The following is a 25,390-nucleotide window of genomic DNA, read 5'->3' on the forward strand; positions in this document are numbered from 1 at the left end:
GTGAAGAAACAATTAGTTCAGTGATTGAAATGAATGCTTGTGTTTCCCGAGACTTATGTGTTGTTTAGAACGTCTGTCAACTCAAAATCTCCTCTAACCATCTTTTTTTCTGAAAACAAAAAACATCCTGGCCTCTTGTGGTATCTCAGGTGTCGACTGGAAGAGCCTGGTGATACCAGCCTGCCTGCCCATCACTACTGACTTCTTCCCTGATAAGCACAGCCTTCAATATGACTATGTGGTATCAGACTACAGCCTTCTGCCCGAAGAGCACAACTCTGAGATCAACCAAATAAGGCACGTGAATCACACGGCTTTCTTTGTACTTTCCCCTACGACAGTATAGAGAGAGCTAATAAAAGAGGTGAGCAGAATACATTCCTGAGCTTTTCTACACTGATAGCAGCAGGTTCTCACAGCAGACAGCACAGTCTTCTCACAAGACAACTTCATCGCAAGGTGTGCAACATCATCCCTGTGTGCTACAGTATTGCCTACCAAGGCCTCTTAAATGCATGCACACATGCTGCAAAAAAACCCTGCCCAAGTTACCAAGCACCAAAGCTGTGTGATAGCACAGTGGTTCGCGTTTCCAGCACCAAACTGCATATTACTGGGGGGACATGAGTGCAGATCCCAGTGGCTGTGTTGAGCAAAGTTCTTTTCTTCACCCCATGGTAAGGGTCAAGCTAAGGATGAGCAGGTAGCCTCCCAAAAGCAACATGATAATGACGACTTGATGATGGGTATCGTTGTAGGTAACACAGAGAGGACGGGCAGTAGGGCACACTAAATCCAAGACTGACAAACTAAACCCATATCACTACTTGTGTCTGGTTTTCTTACTGTAGACTCCATTAAGTGTTGTTATTCCTAATATTCGAACTGAAGTGAATATTCGGCAACTTTAAATAGTGAATTCTCTGATAGAGTACAAATCGAGTAGCTATGACTAAGTTGATTTGTATTTGAAATTTTGAATATTTGCGCACCCCGAAATGTATGTATTTTTCTTCCTCGTTTTTGCTCAAATTATGCATAATGTGCGTTGCCATACACACTGTTTTCTGATGGTGAGCCACTGATGAGACTTTAGATGTTACCATGGTATTTCAGGTGCTATAGAGGAGAGGAGGACTACAAGCACCACAAACCACTGACTACGCATCAGGTTTACCAGGAGCTCATTTGTCAACGCTTGCAGCAGGTATTTCACCCAGAACATCGGCAGGGTTAAATCTTCGTTAATGCTTATTGTTCATTTGAGCTAACAGCAAATGGAGAACGGCAATCATTCATTTACTATTTCAGTCTTTATTTTGTTAGACCGAAATATTCATGCAGAAATATGTGAGGCATATTTTCGCATAGAAGGTCCCATCCCCATATAAGTTGTGCTTCAAATAAAGCCTCATGTTTTTATTATTATTATTATTTTACAGAAAGCTACGCAGTGAAAGATTTATCTTGGCGAGGAGTCGTTATTCTGCCAAAAATAAAAGCTAGTGGCTCGGCTAAACGCCTTCGTTGAGCATGTGACCAGCTCTGTCAGTTGTAAATTACAGTTGACTGAGTCTTGCAACAAGTTAAAAGTTACAAATTAAAGCTCTACCATTTGAGGATTCAAAGGCCCAGTCCTCAGTGAATCAACATTGAATGCCCAATGGTTTTATGATCACGAAACATGGCTGCATGATGTAGGCATAAGAATCCATTCTTGTTTAACTAGCCAAACTTTTGTTTTGAGAATGCAGCTACTGCTTGCAATTATGTTTAATAGGCAACAACAACAAAAAGATGCCTAGGTCATTAGCAGTCATATAATGAAACAAAATATGCCAGCTTATCCTGTAGTGACTTTGCATTATGTGAACCCCTACCTAATTCATTGCCTCTTCTGCACATGTAATGTTTAAATGGACAAACTTTTTGCCATTGCACAGGGCTTTCAAATCATTTCGCTGCCAAAAAGCCAGCACACTGTCAATGGCACGCAACACACGTCCAGCCACAGTGTTCTCAGGGGTCACGCACCTGTCACTGAGGAAAAGGTTAGTAAGAAAGCATGCACAACTTTTGCAATCTTTGTCTTGTCATTTCCATTGTTGAGTAAGGGCTCATCTCGGCATCTCTTTTTGCAGGAGGAGTGCCGGATGAGCATTGGCCGCATCTTCCACACAATATCGTTAAGTGGGCCGGTGATAACCGTCACCCAGTACAGACCTCGGTACAGAAGCTGAATTCGTCACTTTGTTTCCTACGTTAGCAGAAATATGAAGAAGTAGTTTCTTTGTCTAGTTTTTTGCCAGTTGCTAACATAGCTCTTTTGTCACCTGATGGACTTTTAGCTACAGTTTGTCTGAACTCTTTAGGGCCCATTCACACTTGCGAGTCGCAGAGGTTGTGTGACTGTTCTGGTCACAAATGGTCACATTGATCGAAAAGCGATGGTTGCAGGCCAGTCACATGCTGCTCGATTTTCCAGCCTTGCGACTGCGAGTCGCAAACCGCTAAATCAATAGGCGATGCCTCGGAAGTAGTGCGCGAGACTGTGCATCCGGTTGTCATTGCCGGTGGCAAAAACGAAACTGGCTTGAAGAGGAACTACATGGAGTACTCCACCGAGGTCCTCCTGAATGTGGCAAAGGAGTACCCATTTCTGTACGACAAGAGGCATGCGGATTTCAAGAACAGATCGAAGAAAGACTTTGCATGGCGAGAGATTGTGAAGATATTAGGCTTATCTCATAAGTGCCACGCACTTTTGAGAAATTCATTTTGAGACAAGCAGGACTTGTTTGGTGCAAGAAGCAACATTTTTCAGGCAATTTCATTGCTCGGAACTAGTTTTAGAGCAAGAGGTTTGTTGTAATGAATAAGGAAATAGTGCTCGTAGATCTGGAAGTAGATAGCTACCATACCCGGCCACTTTCCGTGAACGGAGGCACGAGCGGACCCACCACTGCCGCCGTCATTGCCTAGGCGCTTGAAGTGCCTGTACGGCTATGGTGCGCATCAAAACCGCCGTAACATCCTCCTCTTCACTCAGGTCATTGTGGTATATTGCGAACAGCAAGAGACTGGAGCACACCAAGCTCGAATGTAAGAGACGCGGTCACAGCAGATGAAACGGCCGCAAGCACGCGAACGGCATCCTTCCTGAGAGTTCTCATTTCAAACGAGAAGGCGACCCGCAGGTGGCTGACGTAGCCCTTGCAAGTGTGAATGTCGGTGTTGTCGAGCCTCTGCCTGGTCGCAGGCTACTGACGGTCGCATGACCTCTGCGACTCGCAAGTGTGAATGCGCCATGTGACATGTAATGCCTTAATTTGTCTGTTTTGTTAACTTTCTGAAACCTTGAATCAAATTAAGTCGTCATATTCCTCTGTAAAATAGCAGATATCCTTAGCACATGTTTTCCGTTTTCTTTGCAATACCTTGAACTCAATGAAGTATTTTATGTGTTAGTGGACTAGCAGATGTCCTAAATGTGTGACTTGCTCTTTCTCTGACTCATCTGCTTCTGTTAGGCATGCGTCACGAGAGGTTCAGCCGATTCAGTACGTGTACAACTTCCAGCCACCGGGAAGCACCTTGTATGACATCTCCCGAGTGATCTTCTCAAGCGAGAAGCTTGAGACATTCAATTGGAGCTACCTTGACCATTACATCTGCATTCGCGGAGAGCGGGAGTATGGTCTCAAGGAGGTGAGGAAGCCTGAGAAGTTACAGCTGCAAGTGATGGGGATGTGAGGAGCACAGCAGATGGCTTCATTCTTTTGTATGCCTTTTATATGCCTTTTTGTGTTGAAGGGGAAGAGGGAAAGAAAGAAGGAAGAAAGAGGAGCATGATGGGTGACAATGTCGACAGAAGGAGGATGTAAAACGTATAATGTGCACTTAGGCCTACTCAAAGCCTGCAGTTCAGACCCATACCTTTTAAAAAGTCACGTAAAACCTAGATGGCCTGAAAACTAGATTTAATGTCTTGCCAAGGTCTTAAAATATCGTCCTCCAACAACGGTGGGCTGTCGAGGCGCATAAAACCATTGCTCAACTTATGTCGCTCTTCCACATACTGAGGTGTAACCACAGGAGTAACCACAGCTCTATGTCCCCTGTAGTGATTTGTTTGCATGCATATTTGTCAATGAAATTGCTGCATGCAACTCTCTCTTTTCTTGTAGATTGTGGAATTTCATGTTGCATACAGTGAGAAAGAATGCATATTTTTGAAACTAAATAGCGCAACATTTTAATAGGATAATGATGTGTTACATGGTTGTCGGCTTAGTCTCTAATGTGTGACGTATCTGCCTATATCGTTTAGAAATGTTTTGAAAATTATATTTCTTCATTGGGTTTGTATTTCTAATATGCACCGCATACCCAAAGCCATGGTTTGACTGTGAGGAATACTGTAGTTGAATAACTATGACTTTAGCATTTACTTAAATCTCAGTATGTTAGCATTTTCCGTTTAACGTGCATCGTAATATGGCCTACATGGCCAGAGGTTGAACTTACTACCTAGTTCTCAGTGTAAGAATGTCGTAGACCACGAGTCAGGTATCACATCATTCTTTCTCTTGCAGTTGCTGCATTGACTCTTTGTATGACTGTTTATATGCTTTGCCAGGGAAGAGAACTTTATTGCAGCTTACTGTTATGTCCCACAACCTTTTTAGATTCTTCATTGTGCGTCCTTTAACTGTTTCAGTCTATTGCAAGATGAAGCACTCTCACAGCAGTCTCCAGTTATCCCTGTTCAGCTTTAGCCATGCCTTAGACTATGCCTACACATTTTCTAGTCTTATCACTCTCTCAGATTCTCTGCCACACTTTTCTGCATTTTTCTTTCATTCTTTTATGTCATCAGACTACTGCCTACACTGGCATAGCCAGTGAAGCATTTCAGTTTCAGAAAGCCTCCTGAAACTTTATTAACTTCTTTTCTTTTCTTTTGGAGAAAACAGTGCTGACATGGGACACAGAACAAGAACACACGACACTGTGCTGTTCTGTGGTGTTCTTGTTCTGCGTCCCGACATTAGCTATATTTGCTCCTAAGTACAGTTGAACCTCAACATAATTAACGTGGGTATAACAATGTAAATCTAAATATGTTTCTTGTCAATATCATGCTCATAATGAATATTGTATATAATTAAAGTATTTTCATGTCGAGGGTAACTTTATTATGAGAGGTTCTACTGTATATGTGTCAACTGGCTCACCTAGTCGCATTATGAATCCCTGGGAGAACAACTACAAACAAATCGTTAGTAGGCAGAAGACACCCTATGAAATGATGTTCTGATTGCGCCACTTACCAGTAATCCTTTCTGTACATTACATTACCTTCCTCTTAATCTCAACTAGAGTATGGTCCATGCGAATTCATTATGTGTTTTTGTGGAGATGTGTAAAACCATCATTCTCACTGGACACAGAAGGCTTCTTTTGCAAGTGGTCATTCCCTGTTCCTTTCATCTCAGTGTCTACAGCTAAGTGTCAACACACTTTCCTGTCTTCCAGGCTCTAAAGTATTGGCGACTGCGTATGCTGTTACTGCCCGGCTCTCAGGCAGCGACACGCAAGATCATCGATAGCAAGGATGCCAAGTGCCGGTGCGACATCTATCCAGACTTTACTGCCACTGATGAGGCAGTTCAGCGGGACGCCTTCGTCAAGTTCCTTGAAATCATGAATCGAATTCGGTGGCCAGCCAATACAAGGCGCTCAAAGGTAACCACCATCTTATCCAGACATCCTGATCAACACTACCTGTGCACTTCTGCAAACTTGAAGCAGCGGATAGCTCTTGATTGCAGCGAGCTGCATCTTTTTCTTCCTCTGAAGCAAAGATGCCACATTGTAAGGCCAATGTAGTCTCAACACATTGAGACTTAATTTGAGCAAGGCCAAGGTACATTCTTTAATACTTGTCGCGTTTCTGTGAATAGTATAACAAACATGATGGAGACTGTTAATGACTCAGAATATCTAAAATTAATTTTTTATTAATATACAAACTAACCATGCAGAATGAAACTACAGCAGCAAGTTTAACTAGAATGTCATCTAGCTAGCCATGGATAATATAACTGTAGCAGCTAGTTTAACTAGAATGTGTGGTGACTCCTGTACTCTTCAGAGTACAGTCCACTAATGGCTCAGGCTTAGCAAGTCGCAAGGCCAAGTCATTTGCTGCCTCGTTTAATCTAGTGCCCCGCTGTGCAAGTGCTCCGCCTCCAAAAGGGGACCGAGCGCTGCATGCCAAGAAACTCAGTATTGCCCTAAGTTTATGAATACAGGTTTCTTGGTCTTCGGTGACACCCAACACTGTACGAATGGGCAGCACGAGAAGCAAAGGTGAAAATGCAGGATAAGCACTGCTGGCATGTCACTGAGGGAGCATGGCTGATCGTGGTCTAAGGGAAAAGTGTCACTATGAGAGTATGCAGCTTACTCACAGTGACCAAAGGTCTGGTTACAAGAGCATAGAGCGGTCTCTCTCAGCATGAGTCTCCAATGAGTACATGCTTTCTAATGCTTGTAATCATCAAGAAAACGGTGTTACATTAGTGCAGGCACAATATTTGAACATACCAAATAAAGTAGTTACCCCTGCTATCACAACCCCAATGCCTTTCAACTTGTGGTAGAAACCACAATGCACAAAATTTAGGGCAGTGTAATTTGACCTGTATAGACTCTTGATCCTGTAATACATGGGCTGCATGCTGCTTGTGTGTCTTACCACTGAATTATTCCTGAGCTATTAAATTCACTTTCATCTCACTCTTTGTTCCTGAACTGCAGTCTGTTGGAGCCTGGGTACGAGCTTCAGCAGGCCCAACGCGTTTGAGCATCAGCCAGCAGGGGTCGCCGCTAACAACATCTCCACAGTCAGGTCCTGTGTCTGCAATTGCAGCTGGTGTATTCCGTGACAGGGTGTTCAGCAACCGCATTCATGATCGGCCACGCAGCCTCCATGTGGACCACCTCCGTGCTGATGTGATGCCTGTTGGTGGCAAGATGACACCAGCCACGGACTCTGACAGCAAGGTGAGGCTCACTTTCCATCACACACAAGCTAAATGTGCCACTTTGATTAGGACTGTGCCATAGCAGAATGTGATGTGATCACTGTGTTGGCTATCACCAAGTTTCAGTGGCAGAAGCAGTCACCCTGAAAAAAAAAAAAAGGCAGTTTGTTCCCACCGGCAATTCAATCCCGGATTACCGACCTAACTCTTGTGCTGTTGTTATCTTTATGCCACCATTATTCTCATCATGCTGTCGTTCCAATACCACATTTATTGTGCTCCTGTCATTGTGCTGATGTCATTGTGCTCATTTCATTGTTATTATCATCATTATGCCATAATTGTCCTTGTCATTGTCATGCCAGCTATCATTGTTTTGGGTGGGACTTGTGGATTTCCTCTGAATAACTCGCTACAATATTTTTTTGCTTTTCTGTAACTTATGATGACTTTATGTCTTAGTTTTTCAAACACTTGTGACATTTTATCTTTGCATTCGTTTTCATTTTTTTATATTGCTGTGCTATGTAATTAATTCTCATTTATTCTTTCCTATCTAACACTTTGTGCTTGCTTATAAAAATAATGTTGTGTCTACTGAAAAAAAATTAATGAGTCCAGATTTTTCTTCCCCCAAAAGTTCTGGATTGCTCCTTCAAATGTTGAACACTCTTTCAGAAGGATGGGTCCAACTCCTCCCTGGAAGCCACGCCAGAGTCAGTTGCTGGCGAATGCTCAGAAGACAAGTACGCCTTTCTTTTTCCATAATCATTGTCTTGGCTTTCACACGTGTCTTTCCTGTTTCTGCATGTTTCAGCTTTGTGTTAGCTGTGCTAGGATGCTACTTATTAGATGTGTTAGGAATCCCTAAGATGCAGACACATAGGATGAAACACATCACACTACAGCCGCTGTCTTGCTCTGTACGTAAGCATTAAGAAATTTAGTGTATTTTTGCAAACCTGTAAACAAAGACCTTTTCTTTTCAAAACTGCAGGCTGTCTAACTAAAGGACCGTGCTTACTAGTCAGAATTGAAGATTAATAAAGTATGCTCCAGACTCGCTAGTTAGCTTTTCTTATTTTTCACAGATGGGATTGTGAAAAGACAATAGGTGCTTGTAATTTTGGGCTGCTTAAGAGAGATAGAGAAGGGAGGAAGGAAAGGCAGGGAGGTCAACCAGACTGAGTCCAGTTTGCTACCCTACACGTGGGAAGGGGAATGGGGAGTGAGAGAGAGAGAGAAAACATGAGTCTATACTGCACTTTCACGTGCACTAAGGTGTAGGATGTCTATAGTCGGGCACTCAGGTCTGTTGCCTTCAGGTAGTGAAGAAGCGCTTGAACTGCTTTCTGGGCTAATGAACTGTGAGGCCAGGCTCCCAAGATCTTTGCTTCTGCAAATAGCCTGTCATCTTGTCTATTCAAGGCACACTGGAGAGTCTGACGTTGGTTGTCAAAGTGAGAACAGTGGCACAGAAGATGACTGATGTATTAGTGCCAGTTACCAACCATGTAAAATGCCCATTTCTTCAAGTGGAAGGTGCCACTTGTTCACTGCTACCAGTTCTACAGGTCGTGTAGTGACTTACGTTGACAGCTACTAAGCTTTTTGAGCCCAGAAGCTGTGAAAAAGCTTAACTTCCTTACAGCCCGAGCAGGTACCTACATATTTATAGGTGCAGTTTGCAGTTCTGCGTTCAGCCAGCACAGTGCCTCTTGTAGCATCAGATTGCATGCCTATGCTGCAAGGCCTCTGCTCTTATCAAAGTCTCTATGTTCCAAGAACCCTAGCAGGCACTTGTACAGGAATTTGTTCAAACCAGTAGCGCCACTGTGTAAGTTGCTTGCAAAGCTGTTGAGCAAATTTGTAGAAAGACAAAAGGATGCCCACTTGCTGCATGATGGAGTGCTAGTCTAACAGTAATACAATCTTAAAAGCTTAACTGGGCCTAGCTGATAAAGTAAAAAAAACATGCTCGGTGTCTTAATGTTATGGCTTATTTCATGGCTGGCTGTTTCGTGGGGGGCTGAAGAGAGAAGGGGGGAGTGCCTGCTTCATACTTCAGGGCTCAGTTGCCTTGAGTACAAATTGTATTGTACTTTAAACTGGTAACATAGCACAGCACTTATATTTACATTTATTCATTCCTATTTCAGACCCCATGTCGAAGTGAAATGCTTGACTGTGATAACGCCTCCTTCTGAAATTGTGGAAGCGATGAAAAATCCCAGGTAGCTATACTCGGGTTTCTTTTGCTTCTTTAGTTTCAAGCACATTGTGGTATGCCAGCTGATTTACGTTGACCTTTCAGACACATTTTGGTAAAGCTAGAACTAGGAAATGTACAAATGAGATAGTCAAATTCGTGCGTTATTTGATTTCTGAGGCCAAGTGCAATGTTTAGAACTGTTATTCACATTCATCAAGGCTTTTCATCCAGCCTGTCAGTTCAAGCAAACATCTAAACTTGGCCTTTGGTCACAGTGCTAAACTTATCCTTTGCTGCTAGTGATCTAACAAATGGCATAGTGATATTGCTAATACTATTTTCATGATGTCTGCAGCAGAAGCGCTCTGCTATTGGCTGTGAAAAAAACATCTATAGTAGTGTCTAGGCTAGTGAGGCAGGTAAGGTTACGCATGTAGAATTATAGCGGGCTGTTCTGCATATCTCACTGGGTGCCTGTGAGGGCTTAGCCACACTTCAGAGCAAGGGTGATCACTGAAAGGCCCTGAGCTAGGTAAGGCTGCCCAACTAGTTGAAAGCATGCCCGAATGTTCTGCTGCCTCAAGTGCTTGTAGCTCACCTATCAGAGTATTTTTGTTGCAAGAAATCCTTGCAAGAGAGCTTAAGTTAAACTGTCTGTACTGCAAGAAAGGCTGTGAGGAAACGATAAAAAACAAAGCAATATCGTCACAAGAAAGCTAATAGGGGTTCGTAATTGCCATGATAGGGCACTCCCACCTATGTTTTGACAGCCCATTACTTGACAGCTTCTTAGAAATACAAGCTTACCATATTGTGGAAACTTCTTTCAGGGTTCTAGTAAATAAGTCTTGTGAATAGACACTTTGATGAAATCCTGGTTTACATTGTTTTAGTAGCATTGTTTACTGCAGGTTGTGCGAAATTGTACTTGTATGGCCTAATGAAAGCATTCTGTTTTGGCACATGTAGTGATGGCATCTGCTTCCTGCCCAAGCAAGGTGGCATTCCTCAGAATTCTTTCATTAGTGTCGAAGCTACGGCATGGGTTCGAGACCATGTGGAAGGCATACACTCTGACCACGACGCTATACAACTGCTTCAGGTAACAGCACCCTTTTCTGATAAAGTGAACATCACCAGCATTAGTAGATTAGAGCATGGTAAACTAAAAATTAAAATTAAATTATGGGGTTTTACGTGCCAAAACCACTTTCTGATTATGAGGCACGCCGTCCTCTCCACTCGGTCCTCTCCCGATATAAGGTGACGCGAACGTTCGTTCAGTCATTTTAAACAGGCCGCCTCTCTGCGGGACGGGTTACACACACACATGCACACACGCATACACACGGTGCGATGGTCCGGCGCCGACGTCAGAGGGGCTTTGTAGAACTCGGAGCCGTCCCAGGTAGCGCGTTGTCTTGCGTCTTGGTCGGTGCGTGGGAAGGAGCCTGCGTCGGCGTTCCCGCGTCAACTCCCCCACCCGTAGCAGATCAGGTCGGCGTTGTGCTGTTGCGCACAAAGCCTGCTTCGTCGAACTCCTTCAGTCACAACGGCGACGAGGCTAGTGCGCAACGGTGACGGTTTCAGCACAAAGCCTGCTTCGTCAAACGCATCCTAGCTGAAGCGACAGAGAGTGGAGGATGCGCGTATTGTTCATGACACAAAGTCGACTTAGTCATGCCGTGGCTAGAGGTTGGCGGTGGAATTGCAAGATGAGGTTGCCACCACTGGCGTAAATGGCTGGCAAACTTGCACTGCAGCTGGCCGTTCTTAACAATGCCTGCCGCGTCGCTAGTCTTCCCATTGGAGCGGAGGCTCCCGTAGTTAAGGGTGGACACAGAGAGACGGCGCTCGCTGCCGACCCACTTCCTGTTGCGGAAAAAGTGACAATTACTAGGCTGGCGCGCGCTCGACCAATGGCTTGACAAGAGACCGCGGGTCCAGCCTGCAGGATTGCAAGAGACGCCGCTAAAATCTTGGAGGCAGAGCTACGCGATTTAGGTTTGCAGCGGCCACCGCAACTAGCGCTCGCAGCCGACCCGGGTGGAGAGGAGGAAAGAGGAGAGGGGCAGGAACCAGCTTCTCGACTCACGCGGCAGGCATCTAGTAAAGGAGGCATTGACTTCGGCCATGGAAAAAAAACCTTTGCCTTCTCTATCTTCCCACATCTTGCTCACTTGATTGCTGGTTAGCTTGCGTTACATGAATAGAGGAAGTTAAGCCAAAAAAGTTGACAAGCTGCCTAGTGAAATTGTTTGCCTCTTTTCTAGCTACCTCATATGAATAGCTGACTTGTTCCAGATTATACTAGCTTGTACTAGCGTGTACTTGGCTAAGAAAAGTCCTGTTAACTGGCCTGTTGACTGAAATGGTCTGTTAACTGAATGCTTTCCCTTTGTCCCTGCAGAAACTAGTAGAAGAGTCCTACATCTGCCACGCATCTGGAGATGTAAATCACCCGTTCATCAATGGCTTTTACATTTACTCTTTCCCAGACAAGAATACCAAAGGTCAGGATGCAAAACATTGTCTCATTCGTGCACCTTCCATTTAAACTTGTGCAGCTGCCTTTGCATTCTTTTTTGCAGTCTTGCCATTTCTGTTCATTACTGCATGTGTTTCTGGATCCACATTTCAATTTAATAAGGTTGTATTATAGGGTATATTATGCTGTGAGGTCATCAAGACTTTTTGCAAAATGTTATCCAAAATATACTTCATGCTGGTGCATTTTGTAGTTAAAGAAAGCAAAAGCAATGTACACAACAAAAAATGAAAAACTATGCAGCATTCTTATTTATACATAAATAAAATTTATCTGGGTATCTGTAGGTATGTAGCTTCGTGGCATTGGCACAATATAATGAATTATTTGCTCTTGTGGGTAAATAAGCATGCTGCATAATTGCATTTTGACAAAGGAGCAGCAAATATAAAGCAAAACGCAACTGCTCATTGGTTATTAAGGCGAAAGCCTTAAGTGCCTCATGGGTAGAAAAATCCATTGTCCGGCATTATAAAAAATTGACCATCCAGCGTTATGGAACCAAAATTCAAAGGCACCTATATAGATGATGCCACCCACCACCCGAACCCACTACATTTGGCAGGAGTCAAATCCACAACCTTTGGTGTTAATTAAGGCAAAGTTAATTAAGGTACAGTGAATTAAGGCACTTGAACCCATGACCTTTGGTGGGAGTCGAACCTTCGACCTATGGTGGGACCAAAATTCAAGGGCACCAAAATTGATGGTGCCACCATTGATGGTTGAATCCATGACCATTGGTGGGAGTCAAATCCAAGAACCTTGGTGTTAATTAAGGTAAAATTAATTAAGGCACAGATAATTAAGATAGAGTTAACTAAGGCGCTCGAACCCACAAACTTTGGTGGGAGCAGTGCTGGGCAGTATCTTAGATACTCTTTGGGTATCTTGTATCTGTGTCATCATACGTCTCACAAGGTGTGTGTCAATATATGTATTTCCAATATGTGAAAGAATGTGTTGTGTATCTTAAGATGCAAGGTACTGGCTATTTCAACATCATCGTGCGAAACTATAAATGTTGGCTGAATTCCACTTCTCATGCTGATACTGCTGCCACTACGCCACCTGAATAAATGAGTATATCGCTAACGAACACTTTATGCCAACAAATAAGTAGAATATGAAAGGTCATTTCAGCTTTATGTGCTCTCTGTATACACAATGTGTCATAAAAAAGGTCGCTACCAGCGTTGTTGCCGCTGTGCACCTGCCCAGTGATTAATACGTTTACGAACAAGGTAAGACTCCACAACGATATTTGCAACATCGTGCAGAGGCTTCTTATTGACGTTCTTGTAATTTGATGGTGGCCTGCCAGCTGGTCCGCAAGCAGAGCAGCAACTCCTGTCAATTACAAAAGTGACAAGCAAAAGCCGCTGACAGCACAGCATATATAAAGAGCTTTCACGTTAAGCAGCTAAAGCAACCCCAATCAATTGCTTCAGAATGAAAATTGAGCAAGACAACTTGAAATACTAACAGACATTTCATTCAAGTGAAACAAGGTGGGTAAGAGTCAAGAAATTTCCAAGCAAACATTTTTGTGCATACGCGTTTGATGCTATACTAATTATATAGATCTATAATGCGAAATTTGCAAATGTATCCATATATCTTAAGATACAAATGGAAAGTATCGTATCTGATACAATAACTGCAGTAGTATTTTGTATCTGTATCTCAAATACTTGTTGCCTGAGTATCTTGTATCACATCATGATACAATTGCAAAGCATCTCTGCCCAGCCCTGGGTTGGCGAAAACAATAGGAAGTAACAACGTATTCGAATGAGAACATTAAGTAAATTAATTAATGTCTCGTGAGCGTTCTGGCTTTCACCTTCATCCTCTTCAGCGTATGCTAAAGTGACTGTCAACATTTTTTTATACATTTTAAGTTATCTTTTATAGCACTTCTTTTAAATTTGTTGATGTCACCCCCTTCTTGCCCCTCTTTTTAATGAGATGTCTGGCAGAATGTGAAAGATAATGGTGATGACTGAATTTTCTGAGTGCCTATCTTTGCTGGTTCTAGAAAATTATGAGGTAGATCTGGATGCCTACCAACACGAGTGGATCGAAGTGGAGCTGCTGCCTCAGAATGAACACAGTGGAAGTGCGGGCGAGCTGGAAAGCACCGAAATTGATATTGGCAAAAGTAAGAAAAAGCTTCTTTGTGTTCCCGGAAACCACAACTCAACTGATGTACTACAAAATGTGCAGCTCTGTTTTTATGATAGACCAATTCTTTTGGAGAGAGTCAGTCTGTTTATTTGAGACCACCACACACTTTGTGCTCTTACCCACTACGATGAAATTTACCTTACCAAGGACAAGGTTGCAGGTTTTAACCTTTGGCTTCAATGGAAAAGTGTGGGCTTATCATGGGGGAGGACAGCAGGGAGGAAGGACAGCAGGGGTGAGGGGAGGCAGGGGCATTCTACTCTGGTGGCAGCTGCGTATGGCGCGGCTGAACACGGCTGCGCGGGCCCTATCTTGAAAGTGATGTGCGGTGGGTATGGAGTCAAGGCACACCGAAGGCTGATGGCTTTGTGTGTGCTGTGTTCTCGCCGCTTAGTTTGCGTTGAAGCGAGAGGCACCATGAAGGGCAATTCGCTCGCTGCTGCTGCTCTTCCCGACGCCAGCATTTTGACAACGAGTGTCTGCGGTCATCGAGTGAAATGTGTTCATGTTTGCATGTGCGTACGTGACACCATGCTTGTCAATTTAGTTAATTTTTTAATTTTATTGTACCCTCAAGACCAAAGTATTACAGAGGGGAGTGGGTAAGAAACATATACATAAGTAAATAACAAAGCAGCAAAAGGCGGTTAGTTATTACAACAACATTGATTAGTTAATTGTATCCGGTAGTGGTGATGTCTGATGAGGCCAAATGAAACTTTGAGTTGTCCTTGATTGTGACAACTGCACCGGGAAGGTGGTTCCATTCCTGAGAGGTCCTACAAGTAAATGATTCGTGACAGGTTCTGGTGTGGCGTTGAATTATTGCAACCTTATGGCTATGATCAATGTGAGAGGAAATGTAGGTAGAAGGTGATAAAAGATTATTGCGCAGGTAGGAATTGTGGAAATATAGTTCCTGAAATAAAGCAAGGCGAAAGCGCTTATGTTGGGCTGAGAGAGGAGCAAGTAGTAAATAGTTTTTTATCGAAGTTACGCTTGATGTATGGCTATAATTGCTATAAATGAAACGCGCGGCATTGTTTTGGATTAGTTCAAGTGATTGAACAAGGGTTTCGAGGTGCGGGTCCCAGATGGATGAGGCGTACTCCATCTTACTCCTAATAAGTGTTTTGTATAAGATTAATTTTAATGATGTAGGAACAGAAGAAAACTTTCGGTGAAGATAACCTAGCATGCAGTTAGTATTGTTAATTGTTAATTGATGTGCAACGACCAGGAAAGTGACAAGGTTATGTGGATGCCTAGGCATTTATAGGAGGTTACGACTTCTAGGGCAGTATCATTAAGGTAATAGTTCGGCGGAGGAATATTGCTGCGAGTTACGTGCATACATTTACATTTAGTTACATTAATTTGCATTAACCATACGTCACACCAGTTAGAGGTAGCATTTATATCGTCTTGTAAGAATTTGTTATCAGATTTGTCTGAGATTTCATGGAGGATAACACAGTCATCTGTGAAAAGGTGAATATTACAAAAAACATCATTGGCTAGATCGTTAATGTAAATTAAGAAAAGAAGAGGGCCTATAACTGATCCTTGGGGCATACCAGAGTCTATGGGATTAAATAGGGACATATGATTATTTGACACAACATACTGTGACTGATTAAGGCGAGAATGTTCAAGCCATGCAAACAGGTTAGGATCAAGATTAAGTTTACTAAGTATAAACAGAAAAAATTTATGACACACTTTGTCAAAGGCCTTGGCAAAATCAAAGAAAACACAGTCTGCAAATGAACTTTTGTCGAGAATAAGATGGAGGCTGTGATAAAAAGAAAGAAGTTGAGTTTTGCAAGAGAAGTTTTTTGGAAATGATGTTGTGCTTTTATGAAAAATAAATTATTGTCTAAGTGCTTCGCTAAATGTGAGTACAATATATGTTCAAGAATGTTGCAGGGAATGCTGGTGAGGGAAATGGGGCGGTAGTTGAGGGGCGAATTTTTGCTACCAGACTTGTGAAGTGGGACTACCTTCTTGACCTTCCGATATCTAAAGATTGCTGGAAAATTTTTGAAAACAGGACACATGAATAAACAACAGTATTCTTCAGAAATTTCGTGTTAACCAAATCAGCACTAGGACTTGATGACAACTTCAGTCCTTTAATTATATTTTCGACCCCAAGAGCTTCAATGATAATAAAGTCCATAGGTGGGTAATTGCAACACTCAAGAGTTGGAAGCATGGGGTCGTTACATACGACAAAGTTGTTACAGAACACAGAATTAAGGACAGGGGACATACATCAGGTACCGGTGAACCACTGGAATCAATCAGCATGACCAAATTATCTTTGGAAGGGTTAATAACATGCCAAAACTTTTTAGGGTCATTCGCAAGCATTGTGGGCAAGGTGTGTATTTGGAATGCCTTTTTTGGCAAGTTTTATAGCTTCTGTTTAAGTATTGTCCTGTGCAAGTACAGTTAGTAAGCAAATGTTTACAAGATTATGCAGCTGATAAAACTACTATCCTTACTTCGTATAACTGTCTAATAATTTGCTATCACAATCAATGCTTTGCCTTTCGTGTGAAACTGCAACATTTTTTTGCTTTGCTGTTACATGATTTGCTGCTCTCCTGCCTGATACAGAGCTGGAGTTCCGGAATGTCAACGTCGACATTGATGTTGGTGGTCGCAGCGACCGGCCTGAATGGGGTCAGGCACAGTACCACACCATATTTCAGCCAGGAGAAGCGTTCGAGATCATCGTTGAGTGGATGGTTGCAACTGGTTACATAATTGCTGATCTGGTGAGTCACTCTTTCTTTTTTCTTTTTTGACTCGTATTACCAGCACAACTTGAACGGGATGCAGAGGGAAGACACTGGCGGTGATATACGTTGACACGAGTTGAGAATATGAGAACCAACCAGCCACTTACCAGCTTAACAAAACTTTTTTTGTTGCATAAGCCTCACTAAGATGCCATATTATGTTGAGAGGACACGAAATGCTGATAAGTCCAGTTAGAGCAGTGGGAAGCTGGCTTAGTACTGTATGTGTCGTGAATTAGATTTTATGCAACAATGGCTAATTACAATAATTTCTTCTTCTCTTTTCCCCCCACTTTTGGGGTTCCTTTGTGCCATTGACAAGATGGTCATGCAACTCTTGTGCCAAAAGAGGGTAATTAATTATCATGCTTAATTTTGTCGCAGTTTGCTTATTCTTTTTTTTCTGTGTAATTTATTCAAAGATCACAGCAGTGTACGCCTTGAGTCAAAAGGACTCTCGTCTGTATATTATTGCAATAGCGATTATATGGACACTCCAGGCACATTTCTGCCGTTGCCATCGCTGTGAGGTTCCGTATGAGTGAAAGCGTGTGAGGGTGAGCCGGCGAACGCGGTTCAATCTCGCGTGTGCAAGCGAGGAACGCTGCCCATATGCGTGCCCTCTCCTCTGGCATGTAGGGCAGAGGGGTCAGGCGAGGGAGGAAGAACATTCTTCTCCAACGGCTGCTAGGGTGCCTCGATGTCCTCCTCGCCCACCACTCCGTACTGAGTGGAGACAACCACGGCGTCTACTACGGTGTTGGCAACGCGAATCGCGGACGCCATAGGGACGCATTGTTGGCACTTGTGTTTCCTATCTTCCATTCCTGTGTTGCTGTCGCCTCCCTTCAGAAGGGTACGCAGGCGTTGTGCCCCTTCCGGTGGCAGTTGCCAGCCTGCTCCTCACTTTCCCCTTCCTGTTAACTGTGTATATGTGTTCAAAACAAATAATAATAATAATTGAAAGCAATCTGAGACGTGGCCAAAGTGCGAGCTCGTGCGGGCCTCATCTTCAAAGCGATTTGCAACGTTTACAGAGTGCGCATAGTGCCAGTAACTTCGTATGCGCCATGCTTTCAACATTTCTTTCGCATTGAAGTGACAGATGCATGGAGGTAAATTGGCTCACGGCTACTGCCATGATTCCTAAACACAGCGTTTTCAGAAACAGTTTCCGCTGTCATCGAGCAAGGTGTGTTCATGTTTACCTGTGCGTGTGTGACACCGTGCTGGTTAATTTAGTTACAACACATTGACGGGCTAATTGGTTTGAATTCATGATAGAATATGTAAGTGTGACTTAACAAGGATGTAGGAAGAAGCAGACATACAAAGACAGCGCTGTCTTTGTGTGTCTATTTCTTTCTACATCCTCGTTGTGTCACGCTTACATATTCTCTCATTGTTAATTTAGTTAGTTAGGGAATGTTTGCAAGTTTATACAGCCGATAAAGCTACTATCCTTACTTTGTACTGCTATCTACTAATTCGCTTTCGCTTCGCTTTTAGAGTGGAACTGCGATTGTTTTTTTTTTGTTTTGTTTTTTTTTGCTTGTGTACCACTTACTGCTGAAACCAATGAGAAGATCTGATTTGAACTCTGTATTGCATTAAAGAGTTTCTCTCTCTCCCTCTCTCTCAGATTTGAGCTATTTGCTGTGGCAGGCTGCTTCTTATGCATTTTTCTCATAGTTTTAAATGCTACAGTGAAACCTCGTTAAACCATAGTTGGCCGGAGCTCGGAAAGAGTATGTGATAAATGGTTGTACTGCTTAACCGAAATAGCATGAGATGGCCCACTTATCTATCAAAAATGGAACTACGAGAGAGTGTGATGAACGGGCAGAAAACATGCAGTATTTATTCACTTTGCGTGATAAAAGTATGTTTTTTTCGTTCGTTTGATGCCGCGGCAGGCTAGCAGCGATGACGGCGGCCTCAAACTCGCTCAAGCTTTGAGCCAGCCTTTCTGCCAGCCCCCTCTTCTCGGCAAACACCCACATGAGGCTTACGTAACGCGCAGCATCTGCCACTGTCGAGCCTGAATCGCCCGTGCTATTGCTTTCCGTGTCGTCCTCATCACTGTCGTTAGGCGACACTTCGGCAATAACAGAGGCAATGATGGCGAAAAGTCGAACCTCGAAAAGTCAGACCTTGTAGATGACATATTTTCACAGTCACAGCAGGATTGCCGACCAAATGCCAGACACCGTAGTCAACGGTAGGTCAACGGTAGGTCAACGGTAGTCAACAGCAGCACGAATCTTCGTGCTGCAATCGACAGCACAAACCATGTCCAATTTTTCTTCTATGCTGAACATTGAGTTTTTGTCTTAGCTTGCACGACATCGCAACACGGGCGACAACGCTCCGACTCTGGGATGGTGCCAAAATGATGCTGATGTTGATGTGGCTTTGCCCTTCCAAGTGCCCTCTGCGCTTGCACTTGGAGGCCACTCCGATCTCTGATGCTCGTTGTTCTGCAGGGCCAACGTACCGCTGTGATTTCGCGACGAAAAGTGGAAACACTGCATGTTAACCGATACGTACGAAGTAAGCTGGTATGGTTTATGCGGATACAAAACGCATTAGGTTCAATGGGCACTGATTCAGGGATTTGACTTTACTACTTTTAAAACAAAAATACTGTTTAAGGGGGGACCTGGTGCACCAGCAAACTTTATTGATATTAACTCTAGAGAGTTGAAACTTACAGCTTATATTCAGTTTAGTGAGCTGATTGCAAATAGGTAATCAGATTTTTTTCTATGTTTAATGAAAAAAAAGTTATGCAATCTTTAGTATTATAAATTTGGAATGTGACTTTCAAGAAATTTATTGTACTGAGAGACCTAAAATTAACTGGGTATGTTTTTGAATGTTTGAAGAGTGCACATATAAAGTTTTGTATCTCTACCTACATATTAGCCAAAGTTATCAAAATTTGAATTAGCAACTTTGGAAGCAAATTTTTTGTTGTTACTTCTTGCAAGATTTGAAAAAGTTGCATTGCACTAGCATACTATATTATAGTTTTCTTGCACTCTCCGACTGTTTAGCATTCAGGAAAAAAAAGAATAGTGCAAATCGAAGAACTAGCAGAGACACAGTGCACATCCCAAATCTTCGTACGTGCGAAAATCATGATCTGAGAAAAACACAAAAAACATTTAGCAATGTGAAAAATACTTTTTATGGGACAAAATCATAGAATTCACCACTACAATGAATCAGAATGCTCCTGGAGAATAGTCCGAAGCAGGCTTTTCTTTGCGTCTCTTCTTGACGGCTTCCTGGAATGCTGCCGATGATGTGCGCTTTCTGTCTGCGTTGGCCACACAGCAGCTGTCTTTCTCGGATGCTCGCCTACTGCCTGCGCAAGTTTGTTGCACGTGCAGCTCACTGAGTATGTGCGAGCTAGACTGGTGACTTCCGAGGTTAAACCGCATAACAGCTTCTGCCACGGCAGCCTCAACAGCAAACAGTGATGCATTCTTTTCTTTTGGCGCCAGGCTCCAAATGATCGAGTGCAGTGATTCATTGGCACTAACTGCAATAACTAAACTGAAAAATTGACCTTTTAGTGATTTTTTCGTCTCCAAGACCCGTGTACCCCCTTAAGCATGTACGGTTTAATGAGGTTTTACTGTATTATGTTATCTGCACGGCAATTCAGAACTGGGCATACGCTCCTTTACTGGCGATCCACTGAACTGCCAAAGGACATTTCCTTTGTGACTCGCAACAAAAATCACTGTGTAGCTGCCATGTAGGAAAGCATCCACAGTTGGAGCTAAGTTTAAATGCTTATTACACTAACCCCTAACCCCTTAATTCAGAGGGAGGTGCTTCAATTGGCTATCCCCGGATGCCCTGGTGCATTACGGCACACACGACATTGCTTTCAGAACTTTCAGCGCCCTCTCATTACTCTTACCACTCGGTTTCTGTGCGTGCAGGTGCTGGGCTGGGCACGCAAAGCAAACAGCCAAGGACTGCAGTTAGTACCCATTCCGAGTGACCCATTTGTGTTGCCTGAGTCACCTAAATCTGACCCCCTGCGGGGCGCCATCTTTATGCCACTGCAAACTGACGTCCTTGACAACCCTGCCTCCCAGCTGTTACGAGGTGAGTGTCTGGCAAAGCAATCACCATTACGTTCCAATATTTGGGAACCACAGGATCTAGATGGATAACTAGATGCTTGTGTTTCTTCAGCTTGGTAGACAGCAAGTTGGTTGAATCAGAGTAGGGTCAAATGAAACTGAGAGACAGGAAGTGCTTTTGTACCATGCAAGGGATGTCAGTTAGGCCATCAAAACAAGAACAGATGTGCACATGTGTACCCTCCTAGGTGTAAAAGTTTTTAAAGCACAAAATGCAAGAAAACATTAAATTAAGTTGTAGCCAATGATGCCACAAGGCACCTTTAAATCTAACGGACACTTATTTCTCAAAGGCCTCCACATTGCTCACCAAAACATCAAGCTTTGCTACAAAAACTTCTGTGGTTAACTGTGTATACATACAGAGCAATGTTTTCAGTTCTTTCTTCTTTCATTCACTGTTTTAACGCACTTATCTCGCTTTATTTTTCTTTTGTTCTAGTAATACTAGCATGATAGCTGACTCAACTTTTTTGGGTGGCTAACTTCATTCGTATGAAAACTTGCTTTGTCGAGTGAACATTTATATAACAGTTTGCCTACTATTTAAGTAATATCTATGCCCCTTCCAAGCAACACAATACATCAGTTATTCTGTTTGCTCTCTATAATAGTGAGAAGCTAATGTAGTTCTAAGCAGTGTACTGACAGTGGCGCTGAACTGCTGTTTCGCATGGCCTGTTGCTGTGCTAGTTGGGTCATGGTATATAGTGAAATTAAAAGAGCGCAAAAAGGACATGGACAACACTAAACACCACAATTGCTCACTGACAAATGACGCCTATCAGGAAAAGGTGAAATGAATGAAATGAGAATTCAAGGTCTGCTCATGCACAACACAACTATCACAGGGGCACTCAAAACGAAAAATTTCCGCCAGTCCTTTACCAGACATAAAGACCTTGTCAACTCATTGTTTCCAGCAATGCGTCATTAACACAATTGCCACCCCTCTGCTTCATAAATAAAGCCTCTGAGAGCTCACATGCCACAGTGTCCCTGTTTTGACCTAGTATTTTTATCTCGCCCAACAATGGCATGCGCTTGCAGCTTTCGCAGTGCGTGGGCAGATGTACACTTCCCTTGTTGTTTAGTGATGCGATGTGCTCTCAGGCCCGGTCATTCACACATGTACCAGTCTTCCCCGCATTGACACCTCCCACAAGACAAGGTTATCTCATACACCACCCCGATTGTGCACTCCACAAACAGCTTTGCATGATTTCTTTCCTGGAATGTATGCATAGAGTTGAGCAAGCTTATGTGGTGTGGAGAACACAACTGTCGCATTATGCATGTTTGCCGCATTCTTAAGATTATGTGACATCTTGCGTAATTAATGTACCACTTCAGGTCTGTTCCTGGAAAGCATGAACCAGAACGCTAGCCAAATTACAACCAATGGAACATGCTGATCAGTGCTGACAAATTGAGGAAGCCTAACTCACTGCGACAGGATATTGAACGAATATATTTGCCCAATGCCGGACACCAGTGCCTGACCGTTCGCATGTACAGTCACACGAACAGTGGTGCATATGAATGATCATGTTCGTCCAACCTGGTGCCTCGCTATGAATCCTGTTGTGGGACGGTCCCACAAAGCATGCACATGAGCGCACAACACATTCATGTGCACCGCTAACCCCAAGCCAAGAGTACGTAGCCCATTCCCGTTGCGCCCGAGTATCCACACTTTCAAGTGGCACTACGATGCTGATGTGGTTACATTGAAGCAGGTGGTTACAAAGTCTGTAGCCAAGTGACTGTAAAAATGTGACTATGTAAATGTAAAAATGCGTAAAAAGTGACTGTAAAGAAAAAGAAAAGAAAAGAAGAACCTGCACATAAGAAAGAAAAAAAAGAACATAGGTAGTTAGTGGAAGGCACACTGCACGAAAGCGAGCCATCTCTCGCACTACTTCGCAACTACACCAGTTGCTGGCAGCACACAGAAAAAGCCGGATTACAGGAAATGCAATGCAGTGAAAACATCATCAGAGGAGGGGTGGGAGGTGAGAGTCGAGCGTACCCGCAAAACTCATTAAAAAAAGATGTTTCCCTTCTGTGAAGGTAAATTCTGCACGTCTCATTTATGCTGTTCACCAATGTGGGTACATGCTATATATTTTTTACATATAAATCAGGCACACATTACATTCAGGTGCACATTTATTTTCTTTCTTTAAGCCGAAAATTTTGTGCACGTTTTCAGGGGCATGCTACAATCGTGTAGATACAGTGCGTTTGCATTCAAAAGAACTGCAACACAGTACCCACAGTCAAGGCAGCCCCAAGAGTGCACAGTGGTGCCTCATAGTTCAAGCTTTCTTATAGTTCATACAAGGAACTATGAGAAATTGGTTTAATTAATGTGCTAGCGATTGGAACGGTGTTTGGCTCTCCAATTTCTTGTTTGTCGGCAGCACTGTGTAGTCTTGGGGCCCCTTCAAACGTGGGCACTGTACTGCAGCTCATATTGAACACATTGAACACGACTATACCTACAAGCAAAACTCAGACCATGGTTTTTGTCAATTGTGGACTGCTTTACCTAAACCAGTGTTGCTGTAAAATGATTATAGAATCTCTACCAGTCTTCTGAATGTGGTGCACAACTTTCTCAGGTGGTGGCCTGGAGCAGTTTCAAGAGTATGTGGCACATCGGTTTGGCTTCATCACTCTGAGAGACCTGCAGTCCACGGTGGAGCATCGCACTTACGTGCACACGACGGGTGGCATGTTCCTCATGATACCTCGTAGCAGCCACAGCCGCAAACCTAGTCCACTAGACGAAGCTGATAAGACACTAGAATATGTGAGTTTTGGCTTCTCCTTTGTTAAAGTCTTATGGTTGAACACAGTGACACTATTTTTGCAGCTTCAAATCTGACTTCCTCTATAAGCAAAGTCAGCCCAAACCTTTGCATGAAACAGGATGCTTTTGGGGAATTATCTGTGCACCCACTGCCCAATAAGGCATGGCTCCTTGTCTGATCCCCTAAAAAGAGTGTGCAATTTGTAAGGAGGGCATTACTCTAATTTTTCTTGTGTTTTTATGTGTGAACTAGTCTTGTTATGCAGTAGACTTCCATTAATTCGATTCCAGCTGAAGGTCCTAGTCAGTGCCTATGCATTTTTGTGAGCCCAAACTTTCGTTATTTCAGTCCTAAAATTGACCTTTGCCGGATAATTCAAACTTGACCAGTCAGCATACACGAGCCTGACTCTTATGGTGACACTGACAACGACGTTTCAACACAGTACACAAACTTTGGCATTGCTATGTTACTCCATCACCTGCTTCCCTCAAAAACTTGACTCACCCTGTCCCCACCTCACCTCCCAGTGCCTGGTAGCTGACCCAAGCCTCCAAGACACAAAATCAACAATTCCTTGCTACAATCATCAAATCGGCTCTGATGAATACAGCAAGTGAGGCCTTGCGCTGCGGGTCTTTGATAATCTCACATTACTGGTTATAATTGAGGTCCAAGATATGGCATCTATGACATGTTTCCAGCTCCACATTCCCTTCTGGTCTGTGTAGTCAGCAGAAATGTGGCCTTCAAGATTGGCTCCTGTTACCCAGAGAGATCTATCTCTGGGGCATGGGTTTGGACACCACCTACGGACCTTCTACAGCGACCAGTCTGTGCACCACGTACTATGGGCCGCCACAGGCTCACCACCATCGCACGCCTTCTGAATCAAGAGCAAGCAGGCATGAGCTGCCATTCACCATTCAAGCGATGTTCTGCCGAGAGGCCAGATATCGCCTAGTACTATTTATGTAAAATGCGGAAGAGTGAAGGGAGGCCGTGCTCTGGTCATGAATTTCAAGAGCTGCGATGGAGACTTGGATATGTGGGATGAGACTGTGTGCGAGCTTCATCTGTCTCAGCTGCATAAGGTGTACCCACATTTACGATAGTTCATCATGTACACCTTTCCTCAAGGCGAGCACAACAAGCTCTATCAACAGTGCTGGGTAGGCAATTGCTGGCACCGATTTCCAGGCTAACATTGTCTGCAGTAACAGTGTAACATTTCTGCAACCACTGGCACTAAATATCACTTAATGTAGAACTTCGATAAGCATGTAAGGCAGCGCTAAGTTGTTCCCCTGATGTGCATGAGCAACTTTGCTTTCCATAACAGCGAAGTCAAACATGGAATAATAGGCACACACCACAAGTTTTATATTTACGCTTGGAATCAAACAGGCAGGTGAACAATCACTTGGCCACTTGCAAGATTTTCTTACTACACGTACACGAACACATTTTAATCTGCTCTGTAAGTAATCAGAAAATCATCCCAAGTTATCTGATCAGTGCTGCCGACAAGAATTACACGGTCCGAACCAACCACCATGGTCAGAGCAGGTCGCAAACAGGTATTTTCTGCAC

At 43.3% G+C, this 25,390-nt stretch overlaps 1 protein-coding gene across 5 annotated transcripts in view; it reads left to right on the forward strand.

Annotated features, from left to right (window-relative positions):
• Positions 1-25,390, forward strand: part of Iml1 (GATOR complex protein Iml1) — a 66,065-nt gene that overhangs the window by 37,830 nt on the left and 2,845 nt on the right. For all 5 annotated transcript variants that reach the window (XM_072287171.1, XM_072287172.1, XM_072287174.1 and 2 more), the window contains 15 exons: positions 150-297; positions 1,117-1,207; positions 1,944-2,051; positions 2,142-2,227; positions 3,531-3,708; positions 5,539-5,748; positions 6,826-7,071; positions 7,731-7,798; positions 9,212-9,286; positions 10,234-10,366; positions 11,675-11,777; positions 13,854-13,976; positions 16,628-16,788; positions 20,772-20,940; positions 23,606-23,796. In XM_072287171.1, coding sequence (XP_072143272.1) covers positions 150-297; positions 1,117-1,207; positions 1,944-2,051; positions 2,142-2,227; positions 3,531-3,708; positions 5,539-5,748; positions 6,826-7,071; positions 7,731-7,798; positions 9,212-9,286; positions 10,234-10,366; positions 11,675-11,777; positions 13,854-13,976; positions 16,628-16,788; positions 20,772-20,940; positions 23,606-23,796 — 2,090 coding nt within the window. The remainder of the gene's footprint in view (positions 1-149; positions 298-1,116; positions 1,208-1,943; positions 2,052-2,141; positions 2,228-3,530; positions 3,709-5,538; positions 5,749-6,825; positions 7,072-7,730; positions 7,799-9,211; positions 9,287-10,233; positions 10,367-11,674; positions 11,778-13,853; positions 13,977-16,627; positions 16,789-20,771; positions 20,941-23,605; positions 23,797-25,390) is intronic.

The sequence above is a fragment of the Dermacentor andersoni genome, chromosome 3 (assembly GCF_023375885.2).
Source record: "Dermacentor andersoni chromosome 3, qqDerAnde1_hic_scaffold, whole genome shotgun sequence".
In the NCBI taxonomy this organism is placed as follows: domain Eukaryota; kingdom Metazoa; phylum Arthropoda; class Arachnida; order Ixodida; family Ixodidae; genus Dermacentor; species Dermacentor andersoni.